We start from the raw sequence: 12,269 nt of genomic DNA, 5'->3' as shown, positions 1-12,269 counted from the left end.
ACGATCGAGACACGAGATTTTACCTTGGCCTTGGGTTCCTCAGGGCAAACTTCATATTCTAAAGAGCTGGAGATTGGTCAAGTCAGCATCCCAGTTCAAGCAGAGTGACTGTTGACGGCAATCACGGCACCGCAAGTGCAGTATAGGACGGCGTACTTATAATTCGGATCGAGCTCAGACCCGATGCTAAGTAGGCACTACTGTACCCCGTAGATTTGTACGAATAAGTTTTTGCAAGTATGGGGTAAAAAGGAATGTGCATATTGCTTTTTGCATGCTGGGTCTCCAGCTCTACTGAACTCTGTTTCTCTCGAGGCATCTAAACTCCGCGTCGTCTCATCCATCACACATCCAGATACGCATTTCATTTTCAATGGCACGAGATAGTCAAGAAGAAATAATTGGAATATGATCATCTTGATCGATCCTTCTCCATATCTACCCCGTACTCTCTCAGCGATGAAGCTACTGATGCCGACAAATATTATCACATGCAAAATCTTCCCATGATGTCTCTTGGAACAGTAATGCAAAAATCAATGAAAATACCAACCAAATCAAAGAATCAGTCACTCACTATTTACAGAGTCCAGTCTGATCAAATACCATGACGATAAAATCCACCTACCTCCTCTACAACACCCTCTCCTCCATCCTCTGGCTCCGAATCCTCCTCGGCGTCATCGCCGCCCTCCTCTTCTCACCTCATCCATCCCCAAATAATGTATACCCTCACCTGGAACTTCAAACAAGATGAACCCAAACCCTCGCCATCGTAGAGATTCTCCACGCCGCAACAGGTCTTTCGCATTTCCACTCCCCTGCAATGCCAAAGCTAACCCGAACACAGGACTCACCCGCGCCCCCATCTTCCCAACTTTCACCCAGACCTTCACGCGCTGCGTCCAGGTCTGGGCCGTAAACCACCAGTCTCCCGAGCCGACGGCTTCATCGCCCGCCTATGCAGCTCTCCTGCTAGCTTGGTCCGCGGCGGATGTAGTCCGGTATGCGTATTTCGGCTTGCTTCAGGCGGGGATCAGGGTTGATTTCGTCAAGTGGTTGAGGTGAGTGGGATTCGTTCCCTTCCCCCCTTTCCCACCAATCTTGAACCACGGCATTTGTATGGGGATGACATGATTAATATTGGCTGTGCGTAGATACTCCCTCTTCATTGTTTTGTATCCCGTTGGGATTGGAAGTGAGTGGTGGTTGATGTAAAGGCCGCCGCTGCGACGGTCAACCCCATCGGGGCTGCGGTCTTCTACTTCTGCCTTGCTCTATATGTTCCTGGTGAGTTTACTTCTACTCGAAATGGGTCAAGGTGCAAATAAGCGGATGGCTAGGCGCTTTCATGATGTACTCGTACATGCTTAAGCAGAGGCGCAAGGCTTTTAGAGCGTGAGTAATGGCGTCATGTTCGGGTTACTGATAAAGATATACATATGCACAGATCAAGGACGGACTTGTTCAGATCAATACAAGGCGACCTTTATTTAAACACTATCGGGTATCGCTATGCACAGAACCAGAATAACCCATATCACGACCACCAAACCAAAGGATGCATCCGAGGTCCATGTATCCTAGAGAACGAAAGATAGTCATAGGCTGTGTACGAAGAAGCAAACCGTCTTGCAAACCCATCACCGGAATGTAAATTGCTTCCCTGCAATCTCTCTCTTGTGCTTACGGGCTCCTGCAGGCGCCTCCATTGCCTTTGCGTATGGAGCGAATCGCTTAGACACACGGCTGGCTGCTGCCTGCGCAGGCTCGGCGTGTAATACGGACTCGGCAGCTTCATAATTAAACGGTACTTCGCCTTGCGCATCGCCGTCGGGCTGTGATTGCGACTTGTTCTTCTTGTTCTTCTGGCGCTGCTTCTTGGACGGCTTCTCCAAGGCGGCCGCCGATGATCCATTCTCTAGATTAATCTCGTCCAATTCAAGCGACGGCGCAGCCTCGGCTTCCTCAGCAGCAGCTTTGCGTTTGCGCGGCCCACCGAGCTCCTTGACTGTGAAAATTTTCTTGTTGTCTTCCTCTGGGGGTGGAGCAGGGGTTGTGGCAGGCTTCGGCGCTGGTTTGGTATCGCCAAGCTTCTCGCGAGCTTGGGATACAGTCCGTGGCATGGGGGGCAGGGGAAGAGAGAGTCGAAGAGCCTCAGCAGACGCGATTGCAGCATACTCCGGAGGCGTAAGCGGCTCGCGGGCATCCAGGACAGGTCCCCAGAACTGAGAAGACTTGTATCGCGCTGCAGTAGGGTACTCAATTGCCTCAGCGGCGGGGTCCGACGAGAGACCCTTTTCGGCGGCATGCGCCGCTGTCGTTTTCAACGGCCGTACAAAGTCGCGCCATTCGGGTCCTGTAGCTCCTTCAATCTTCGCCTTCTTGATAACTTCCAGGAGATCCGCTGCTCGGTCCTTGGCAATCGGCGTCACGGGAGATAACGTCCGGAACAGAGTACCCTGGTCAAGGGGCATGACTTGGGCAATCTTGAAAAGAATGTGCTTTGGAAACACGCATTGAACGCCCTCGTCTTCTTCCCTTGCCACCTCGTCGCGCCATTGGTGCACTGCTTTGAAGACGGCAAACTGTTCCTTGCTCAGAACAGCAGGGTTGCGGTACAGATAGTCATACCATCCGCCTTGCCCTTGTCCCGTGGCAGCGTCGTAAACGGGACGCTCGTAACGTTGTAAAGCTTCGTTCTTTGACTGTTCCAGTACATAATCGACGAGATTGTGGTCCGGCGTCGAGTTTTCCAACAGCTCGTTGCGTAGGTGGTCGTAAATATAGAGGAGGTAGTGAGTATCGGAGCGGGCATAGTCAAACATTCCTGACGGGAGAGGACGGATTCTCCAGTCGGCCATCTGATATCTCTTGTCGGCTTCGAAGTTGACAAACTTGTGAAGGAGGAACTTCAAGCTCCGCTTCGGGTAGTTTAAGGCACAGGCGGCGTGGTAGGTGTCGAACATGCCCACAACGTAGAGGCCGAGATCTCGCTGCAGCCAGATAATATCCATGGACGAGCCATGGAGAACTTTGAGAATTCCAGGATCCGCAAATACCTCATTGAGAATCTGGAGCTCTTCTCTCCAAGGTTTCAGCGTGTCAACAACCCAATCCTTGTCCCGGGTGCTGATCTGCATCAGAGACACCAAGCCATGATACGAGTGCACATCGTGATGCTCCAAATCAATAGCAATCTCTTTTGCCGACTTAAGCTCGCTCAACATCTCCTTCACTCCTTCCAGGGTATCCACGAAAGTCGCAGCTGTCGATTCAAACGGCTGGTACTCGACCGGGGGAGAGACAGTATAGGTCGATTCCGGGTACTTGGCAGCCTGAATCTCCGTTTCATACGGATTCCTATAACCTTGCGCAGGATCTGTCAACTTCAACGAATCCTCCAACGGAACAATCGCGTGAGGCTTGATTCGAAGAAGAGGCTTAAAAGGAGAAACATCGGTGTTGTCGGGGGGGCGCTCAAACAACAATTGTGGCTTGGGAATCTTCGACGGGCCGAAATCGTAAACGGAGGGGAACTTGGTGGAAGCCTTTTTGGCGGCCTTTGCTGCGCTCTGCTCCTGCTGCGACGGGCTCAATTTCTTGATGACTCCCGTAAATTCATCGAGACAGGCGTCTGCCCTCTCTAGCAGCGCATCGATAACATCAACAACACCACGCCAATTGTCTTCGACCGAGTCCTCATCGTGCAGTTTAGGTGCGAGTAGATCTGTGCCGGCTGTGGCCGTCCTGAGAAGCGACGAGGTCAACGACAAAATCCTATCTCTCTGCTCATCCAAGGATTCCGAGAACTCGACGCTCGAGGTCCGGTGGAAATTCAGATCCTCTACAGAGAGCTGTCCAACGGTGCGGGTCATCTGCACCAGACTAGACGTTAACCGTTGCTGAAACGGTGGGAAATCTGCCGCGGATTCCATGGTTGGCAGAGAAGATCTGAGTCCAAATCCGAACTCAGCCAGAACAAGAGACGAAGAGAACAGAAGATATAAACCCGCAGGAACAAAATAATAACCCGAAAAATTGAAGCAAGCTCGGAGGTGGAGAAATGCACCAGCCGGAGAAAAAATCGCCGACCGCCTACCATGATTGGTCTAGCCGCGGTACCTCGACGATCGTCTCCAGCTACAAGTTCTCGACTCCAAGTATACTGGATCCCGTAGACAATCTCATTGACAGTGAGACACTGAATGCGGTGAGAGACAGGAGGAGGCTTGAATATTCCAACCTCTTTGACAAACATCAACCAGTCCAGACACAGTAAGCTAGCTCACAATGGCAGCTTCCATAGCCCCAGAATGCAATGACCTAAAAGAGTATATTTCCCCCCAGCGACTGCCACTGGCAACTACAGACAGAGAGCTCGAACTGACAGCCCCCAGAAAGTATGATACTTGTTTTCTGAAGTGGTACAGCGAGAGTACGCATTCTATTCCCCCCTTTTAGCAATGTAAATAATACCTGCTAACTATGACAGAATACCTTCGTGGCAAAACCTCGTCAAATGAATGTGAAGAACTATTCTCAAAGTACAAATCTTGTTTGCATGTATGTCAAAGCAGACATAGCAGATTCTCTGTGACCTAGACTAACAACTGCATCAGAAAGCGTTGAAAGAAAAAGGCATCGACACCATGGTTGAAGAGGCGAGGAAAAGTACTGCCTCGGAAAGCGATGCTGACTATCTCCGGAAAACGTGAAATGTGCGTTGGTCACCGGTCCCCTGGGATGGGGACACACTCTCTCATCTCCACTCCTGAGGGCAAGATCTCCTGGATGCTTGCCTCCACGTCAAGTCGGGTATTGCTACCGTAGTATCTGGCTTTCCTTGGACGGTTTCCGTCAAACCCTCCGTTACCAGATCTATGCCAAATTCATGTGTGATGACTTGAACATATGCTCGAATGTTCTATCTGAGCGATATATATCCACTGACTGGAAGTCTGTCTTCAAGAACGACGGATTCCCTTATGTATAATACTTTGGCGACTTCGTCGCATGCTGTGTACCTTTATATTCATACATGTAATCATACGTTCCTGAGCGAAATGCCAGCCCCATTCGTTGATCAGAAATGGCTCCAAAGCATCATGTGCAAGGACTGAGGCAACCTAACCGTGCGACAGACTAGGCATTAAATCTCTTGATTACATACGTCATCACATATTATTCACATTATTAAGCATTAATAGCGGTAGCCCCGTCGTCTGACATCTCCTTGACCAAACCCCGATGGAATCCTAACTAACCCATTGGCAGCCGTGACCCCTCCCATCGAAGAAGAGCCACTGCTACCACTGCTTGTTTTTCGGGGCTGGGTCAGCAGAGACCACACCTCGGCCATACCGGCCCGATGCGCAGGGAGCATGCTGTACTGCATACTGTATAGGTTACGGCGGTGGATAGGAGGCACAAAACGGCCAGTGAAGAGGCAAAATATCACGCGCGGAGAAAGATAGTGTTTCCGAAGACGGTGGCCCAGTTGGAAGTACTGGTCGAACATGGCGCGCAGGGAAAGTGGAATCGACTATCTCAATCAGAACTTGCTCTGACAGTAGTCTTCATGGAACGATGAATTCGGTGGACATACCTCGAGATGGATATAAGGGACAGCGGAGTAAGGATGAAGAGACCTGTCCTGTTCCTCGCGTAGTTCGAAACGAATGCCACCTCACATTCGGTCAGTGACTGCTGATCAAACAGATTAGTAAAACCAACATACCTGGCAACCGTCGGGAATCCTTCACGCGCAACATCAACGCAAATAGAGGGAAATGGTTGAGAAAAGCCAAACATGTGTCGAGTGCCGCTTTTAGCGAGATGATCAACATTCTCGCAGAGGCAAACGTTAGATAGAATACAATCACAGTCGGCAGAAGGAAGAAGAGGACTGTGAAGAGAATAGTGCCAAGCAGAAGCTGATCAAGGTCGTAATCACACGAGTCTATTCGATGCCGAAGGACGTTGCGCTTCTTGCCGCGGAAGAGATGAAAGAGAGATATGATGATAGTAAGCTGCCAATTGAATATGCGGGCGGACGCAACGTAGAACGAGTAGATATGCACGGTTAGAATGGAGACGAGATCGGAAAAAAGGGCGATCGGCATGCTCGCTCCGGCGAAACTCGAGCACCCAACGACGTATATGACATGCGGGAGGTAAGGCTGTAGATTCGCAATGCAAGCTGCACCAAATTTAGCGAAAGAGAACAATAGGTCTAGTAGAAGAAAATGCATACCGGCCCAATTTTCAATGACCCAGAGAAAGAGGTCACCCAAGAATGCAGCAAGTTCGTTATTAAGCTTCAAGCCGGCCGGCCAGTCCATCAACCACGATATCGTCCTCTGCAAGCCTTCTACTGTCCAGCCAGTGAGGACACTGTTGATTTGGAAAGCCACCCAATTGGCGTTGTCGATGATGTATGATCCCAGCGCAATACCGATGATCACATCATTGGCAACGAGCCACAAGCTGTTGTAAAAACGGATGTAATCCGGATGACTCGTGGTCACACTCTCCCAGTCATCTTTCCTCTGGCGCAGCTTAACGTACTGTATCGGCCAGTAGCAAAATTGCTGGAGTCGAATGTCAACCTGCTGAGCCGTCGCAGAGATGTCTTTCAAAGCAGCTGCATCAGGACGAGCTCGCCACTCAAGTATCTGCAGAACAACCTCGGCAATCGTGCGATGGAAGACGAGGCCGATGATGAAAACACGAGTGGCCACCGGCCAGATCCACTGCCAGAACACATATGAGACACCGAGGACAAAGAGGTCCCAGAGAGTTGTCGCCGACTCGACCACTCGTTCTCCCACGCTCATACTTCGCTTAACCCGAATTCCAATCAGATGGCTATTCTTTTCCATCAACTTTCCCATTTCATAAGCGCAATTGACCTGGTTGATGATGAGAGGCAGTGCTTGCTCCTTAGGCGAAGGCATATGTTTGACGACTGTGTGTAATTTCAGCTTCTCGACCAGCTTGCCCCGCACTGCTCTATCCCGCTCCTCTTCGGCATCGATGGTCGAAGGTACAACCTCTGGTTTATCAGCGATGGACGCTTTATCCCCCAGAGCAAGGGAAATCGGATCCAGGGACATGTACTCCATCCGGGTCGGATGTGGACGATGAAACATGATAACCTGAACAGATATATTCGCCTCCGGCGGACAATATATCCGAGGGACTTTATACGACGGATGCGTTGTCACATGGAGATGGGCCGGGTTAAATGCTGATGGCGGCTCTTGAGGATTAGTGGATCCCAGAACATGCATTGTCGACCTTCCACAGAGCGTGAATATCCGCGCAATAGGGTGAGGGCTGTTGCGAAAGAGGATTCCAGCACGTAGTGCATTGTCGACATTTCGAGGCTATCCCATGAGTCAACTGCCAGCTCCCCAAGCCGAGCTGCCGCTCGGGACAGAACGCTAGCTTACCTCAACATCTTCCAACACGGTGAGGACGAACAAATCCAGTTCAGAGTTCCTCCATCCAACAATCACCCCCGGGGATGAGGACCGAGAGAGGTCGTATGGCCAGAATACCCGTAGCAATCCATCGCCCATGAGCATGTTGTCATCCTTCAATCCGGATCAAAAAGAGCCTCGGCGGCGTAGCTGTTCGCGAGCGGACACACCCAAATGCGGCGGGCGAGGGTGCTACCATGTAACAAGAAGCATCAGCATACAGTCACGCAGCAGCAATTCGGACATCCGATAGGGCCATTTACCAACTCAGCTTCCTTTATCGCAAGATGGTTTATCGGAAGGACTAAGAGGAAAAAAAAGACTGACAGCAACAAAAAGCCTTTGGCTGTTCGTGTCTGCGAACAAGGGTTATTAGCTCAATTGTCTTCGCATCTGCGGTCTTGTGTTCCGCAGTCACAAATGCACGTAGGACCGGTTGAGCGAACTGAGATGCACTCACCACGACACCGTGATCCCACGCAAAGATGGCCAGTTCGTATAGCCGCGTAACAAGATCCCACCGCGCAGTGATATAGCCCGCTACAAAGATACCGAGAGTGAGGATGGAAAAGGGGTGCATGAATCCAGAGTTTAGCGATTCCGTCTTTGTGATTTAGTCTGCGCGCATCGCTGAGGGAAGGTTGAAAACTCGATCGAAGTAAATTTTAGTAGCAGAGGACAAAGACTGACGAGTGAGTCCTTTGAGACAAGATAGCAGAGTGTTGTCTATGATTCGTTAAGTGTTACTTGTTGCAGTTGTTGCGGTTGCTTGTGTACCTAGAGTACCATGTCTGCCGAGATACCGTACTAGAGCTGGTCCAGAATAGGTATAGCTGCATCTTATCAGCTAGTACCGGTGTGGCCCAGCAATGACACCTATTATAGGTCCGTTGATGAAAAGAGAGAGAACTCGATCAACATCAAATTTTACCTCGATTCGCAGTATTCGAGTGGTGATCTTTTTTATAACGTACCATGCATATTGCTGGAGTTGCCGCTTTAGGAAGGCAAGCTAGTTGAGTCATGTGATTCGCTGAAGTTACTCTTACTGTGCTCTCTTACACTAGCCACTTCTCTTACTTCAACGAAGTTGAGATGCAATAGAGGAGGAGATGTCTGGCATCGCTGCGAAAAGCTGGTCAACAGCTAACCGGCCCCTTCGACGGGTCCCGCGTATGCGAATGAGGCTGATGCAATTTACGCAGATGCGTCAGGCACAATTAGGGCCATGGAGTTAATGCGGGATACGAACACTTATTGGGTGATCTGTAGCCTGAAAAAGGTGTCGTGCGGCCAGATAAGTACGATGACACGAAAAGGTTTCTGAAGCAAGCAAAGACGGAGATGATTGACCGGCTGGCTCATTCTGAAGCGGAGAGAATTGATGGGAAGACCCATGGCCGTTTGATGATTGACAAAACCATAATCTCTCAGTCTACCATACTGGTGCTTGGGCACTTTCGTAGACAACGCTACAGCGATGATCGTGCCATGTGGCCAAAAATAGTACACCGGGGTAGCGACATCTCAAGAACTAAGAACAGAATTATATGATTTTAAAACGGTACATCTAGCCATCTGAATTTAACCCTGTATACACGCCTAACGCCTTAACGCTATACCCGAAACTTATAAAGAAGCTTTGTGGAAGACCATCACAAAGCCTTGATACTCTGGAAGACCTTGTTGGCCCGGAGCTTCTCATCAGCATTGACAAGATCACGCATGATCTGTCTCTTTTCCTCGACCGTCAACTTCCTGTCATGCGACTCAATCTCCGCCTTCCACTTCAACAGCATCCCCTTGAGTAGCGCGCTGCCCTCCTCCACCTCTTCCTGAGAATATCCATCGATAGACGCGCCAGCCTGCTGCCCCTGGGCCTCTGCAGACGTAAAATCTTCGAGCTCCTCGGCTTTTTGCCGGGCCATATTGACTACTTTCTCGGGGAACCGAACCAGCTCCGCGACGTGGATACCGAAGGACTGGTCGCAGATACCGGGCTCGACGCGGTAAAGCAGAGTCACCTGCTGCTTCTTAGGCCTTTCTTCTCCTGCATTGTCGTTAGTGCCGTCTCCGATGAAGGCCACCACGTGCAGGTTTTTGACAGATTTGGGGTATCGGTCCGCGAGAGCCGTGAGCTCGTGGAAATGAGTTGCGAAGAGCCCAAAGCAGCGGATCTCGGTGACAATGTGCTCGGAGATGGCCCATGCCAAGCCAAAGCCGTCGTAGGTGCTGGTGCCACGGCCCAGCTCGTCTATGATGATGAGGGACTCTGAGGTCGCGGACTTGAGGATATTGGACGTCTCAAGCATCTCGGCCATGAAAGTCGAGACGCCCTTGAGCTGCGAATCGCTTGCGCCGACACGGGCGAGGATGCAATCGAAGATTGTGAGCTCAGCCTCAGAACAGGGCACGAAGCACCCCGTCTGGGCCATGAGCGCAATAACGCCGATTTGACGGATGTAGGTTGATTTACCACCCATGTTGGGACCGGTGATGATGAGGAAGGAGGACTCGTCGCGGATCAGGGATACGTCGTTGGTGATGAAGGAGATGTCGTCCTGCATTTCCATACAGGGATGCCGCGCCTCCTTAAGGATCGTATTTCCCGTGCCGCGCGGGTGCATCTTGGGGCGGACATATGCGGTTGGAGCATGCACAGCAGCATGGGCGAAGCTGACGATGACATCGAGATGGGCGAGAACACCAGCAAGCTGTTCCAGCACGGGACAGTAGGATGCAGCCACGTTCACCACCTCATTCACCAACCCTGACTGGGTCCGGTTGTAGTTAGATGAGAGCTGATCATGCTCCCGGCGCAGAGCTTGCATCGTTGAAGTGGTGAAGTACACTCCGTTCTTCTGGGTGGAGCATTCCTGGTACTCTCTCTTGTTTCTGATGCAGCCCGCCTCGTTTCGGGTCAGACGGAAGCACCAGCCATGCACGCGGTGATTCTCCAAGAACAGCTTCTTGTCTACCTCCTGATCCAGGTCCTTCGCCACCCGGCGATGCTCCACGTCCATGTCATGTCGCAGCTTATCCAATTTCTTCCGAATGATGCGCAGACTGTCATCGAACTCTGGCTTGATGATGAACTCGTGGTTCTCTAACGCAGCCAGGTCGACGGTAGTCTCCACCATTTCCTCCAGCTTGGCTAGGCTGTCCGAGTGGCTGCGCAGCTTGCTGGTGTATTCCGTCTCCAAAGGAGTCTGGTATTGCTCGTCCATGACATTCTCGAGCGAGCTGACAAAGCCAGGCAGACGAATCGCAACCTGATATACTCGCACCACATCTTCCAAGTTGGCCTGTTTCCGCTGGAACCGCTTCGCGAGCCGGTACAGATCCGGAATGGAGCGAAGATGCTCCTCCTGCAGCGTCTGTCTCAACTCTGTATTCTCGACGAAAGCCTCCACGAGCTGCTGTCTCTTCTCAATCTCAGCGAGATCCATGAGTGGCTGCTTCAACCATTGCGCCAGTAGGCGACTGCCCACAGGCGTCTTGCAATGATTCAACAAACCGAACAAGCTCATGGTCCTCGATCCGTCCCGCGGACCAGGCATGAGATTCAACGCCCGGAGGGCGGAGGCATCTAACTTCATAAACTGCGATAAATCATGCTGGTAGAGCTGATACTGCCCGAAATTGCTCGGGTCGGCCATGACACCCAGATACTTGATCAGAGCCGACGCGGAGCCCATCGCGAGCTTCAGCTCCGTCTGCGGCAACGTGGCCGCCGAACGCTCGTCCCTGAGCAGCCGAGTGAGATCCTGCTCGATATCCTTCACCCCGAAGTCCGCCACGGGTCTCTCGGAGATAGCGATCCCACAGTTGTCGGCGATAGCCCGAATCTTCCCCAGCTCCACATCCTTCCTATTCGTATCCATCTGCACCAGGCACTCTTTAACGCCAAGCTGAATAATCAACGACTCAAAGTTCGAATAGACATCGTTGTCCAGGAACTCGCTGACGCCCAGTTCCCGGACACTCGCATCCGCGAAACACACCCCGACACCTCGCGCCTCAGACGCCTTGGCTGAAATCTTTACGGCCAGAATCACCGGCGCCGATTCCATGGCAAGTCCGCCCACACTGCCCAGCTCCTCTTCCACGTCCTGCAGGTTCCCCGGACTGGCTTGTTTCATCAACTTCCACTGGCCTCTGCCTGCTCCATTCGAGCCCCAGATTTCAACCCGTTTGTTGAGTTTGAAGAGTGCTTCGCGCAGGAAATTCCGGAAAACGGTTACGCTCATGGTCACGGAAGGCAGGCCGCCAGTCTCACTGCGACCCAGGTTGCGGAGCACGGAGGTCGTTTTGTAGACCGTCCGAGCGATAAATTCGGCCTCGGCGCCATGTGCGGAGTACCAATCGCCGCGGTCGAAGACTCGGATTGTCTCATCGTTGCCGTCCGAAGAGAGGGAATGGTAGAAGCGAATGAAGCCGACTTCGTCGTCGACCTGGAAGTGGTTAGCCGGGTTACAAAATAACTTAACAGATTCGGGTGATTACCTTCAGATCAGGTCGAGACGACATTGTGCTAGCGTTGCCCGATACAATGAAAGGACAGTCGGTAAGCTAGCTTTCGTGTCAGTTCACAGCGTCTCTATTCTGTTGACGACTGATAAAAGTAGACCTGCGGCAGACGCGACTTGTGGCAACGCGATCACGTGAGCGCGCGTCTCGCGTTGAAGTGATTTGGGCCAGTCAAAGCTACGAAGCACAATCAACAGTTTTGCCCTGAATTGATGTTTTCCATTATCGTAGTGGACTTGAGGATGTATATGT

General features: G+C 51.5%; 5 protein-coding genes across 5 annotated transcripts; 2 read left to right on the top strand and 3 right to left on the bottom strand.

Moving 5' to 3' along the window:
- Positions 1–753: 753 nt before the first annotated feature.
- AFUA_3G09890 (putative membrane protein) lies at positions 754–1,374 on the top strand (the record flags this gene model as incomplete). The annotated part of the gene is made up of 2 exons (XM_749537.1): positions 754–1,064; positions 1,221–1,374. 2 exons carry the CDS (start codon positions 754–756, stop codon positions 1,372–1,374), a joined length of 465 nt encoding a protein of 154 aa, XP_754630.1.
- A 269-nt stretch (positions 1,375–1,643) lies between these two features.
- Positions 1,644–3,938, bottom strand: AFUA_3G09880 (exosome nuclease subunit RRP6; the record flags this gene model as incomplete). Its single annotated transcript, XM_749538.1, has 1 exon — positions 1,644–3,938. The coding sequence occupies one exon, from the start codon at positions 3,936–3,938 to the stop codon at positions 1,644–1,646; it is 2,295 nt and encodes a 764-aa protein (XP_754631.1).
- Positions 3,939–4,066: 128 nt separating this feature from the next.
- On the top strand, positions 4,067–4,718 carry AFUA_3G09870 (uncharacterized protein; the record flags this gene model as incomplete). The annotated part of the gene is made up of 2 exons (XM_749539.1): positions 4,067–4,213; positions 4,623–4,718. The coding sequence occupies 2 exons, from the start codon at positions 4,067–4,069 to the stop codon at positions 4,716–4,718; spliced, it is 243 nt and encodes an 80-aa protein (XP_754632.1).
- Positions 4,719–5,203: 485 nt separating this feature from the next.
- AFUA_3G09860 (phosphatidylinositol N-acetylglucosaminyltransferase) lies at positions 5,204–8,067 on the bottom strand (the record flags this gene model as incomplete). Its single annotated transcript, XM_749540.1, has 4 exons — positions 5,204–5,545; positions 5,609–5,688; positions 5,741–7,391; positions 7,948–8,067. The coding sequence occupies 4 exons, from the start codon at positions 8,065–8,067 to the stop codon at positions 5,204–5,206; spliced, it is 2,193 nt and encodes a 730-aa protein (XP_754633.1).
- Positions 8,068–8,662: 595 nt separating this feature from the next.
- On the bottom strand, positions 8,663–12,111 carry AFUA_3G09850 (mismatch repair ATPase MSH2). Its single transcript, XM_749541.2, has 2 exons — positions 11,994–12,111; positions 8,663–11,941 (listed from the first exon to the last, which is right to left on the bottom strand). Exons 1-2 carry the CDS (start codon positions 12,015–12,017, stop codon positions 9,143–9,145), a joined length of 2,823 nt encoding a protein of 940 aa, XP_754634.1. The 5' UTR covers positions 12,018–12,111; the 3' UTR covers positions 8,663–9,142.
- Positions 12,112–12,269: the final 158 nt, after the last annotated feature.

The sequence above is a fragment of the Aspergillus fumigatus genome, chromosome 3 (assembly GCF_000002655.1).
Source record: "Aspergillus fumigatus Af293 chromosome 3, whole genome shotgun sequence".
Classification (NCBI taxonomy): Eukaryota; Fungi; Ascomycota; class Eurotiomycetes; order Eurotiales; family Aspergillaceae; genus Aspergillus; species Aspergillus fumigatus.
Note: the sequence above shows the minus strand (reverse complement) of the source record. Positions and strands in the feature narration are given on the sequence as shown.

Excerpts from the sequence above, each read along its gene's own strand:
- AFUA_3G09850 (XM_749541.2), bottom strand. The coding sequence starts at position 12,017 with ATGTCGTCTCGACCTGATCTGAAG. Across the intron at positions 11,942-11,993 it reads CGTCTCGACCTGATCTGAAG|GTCGACGACGAAGTCGGCTT; the intron begins GTAATCACCCGA and ends AACCACTTCCAG.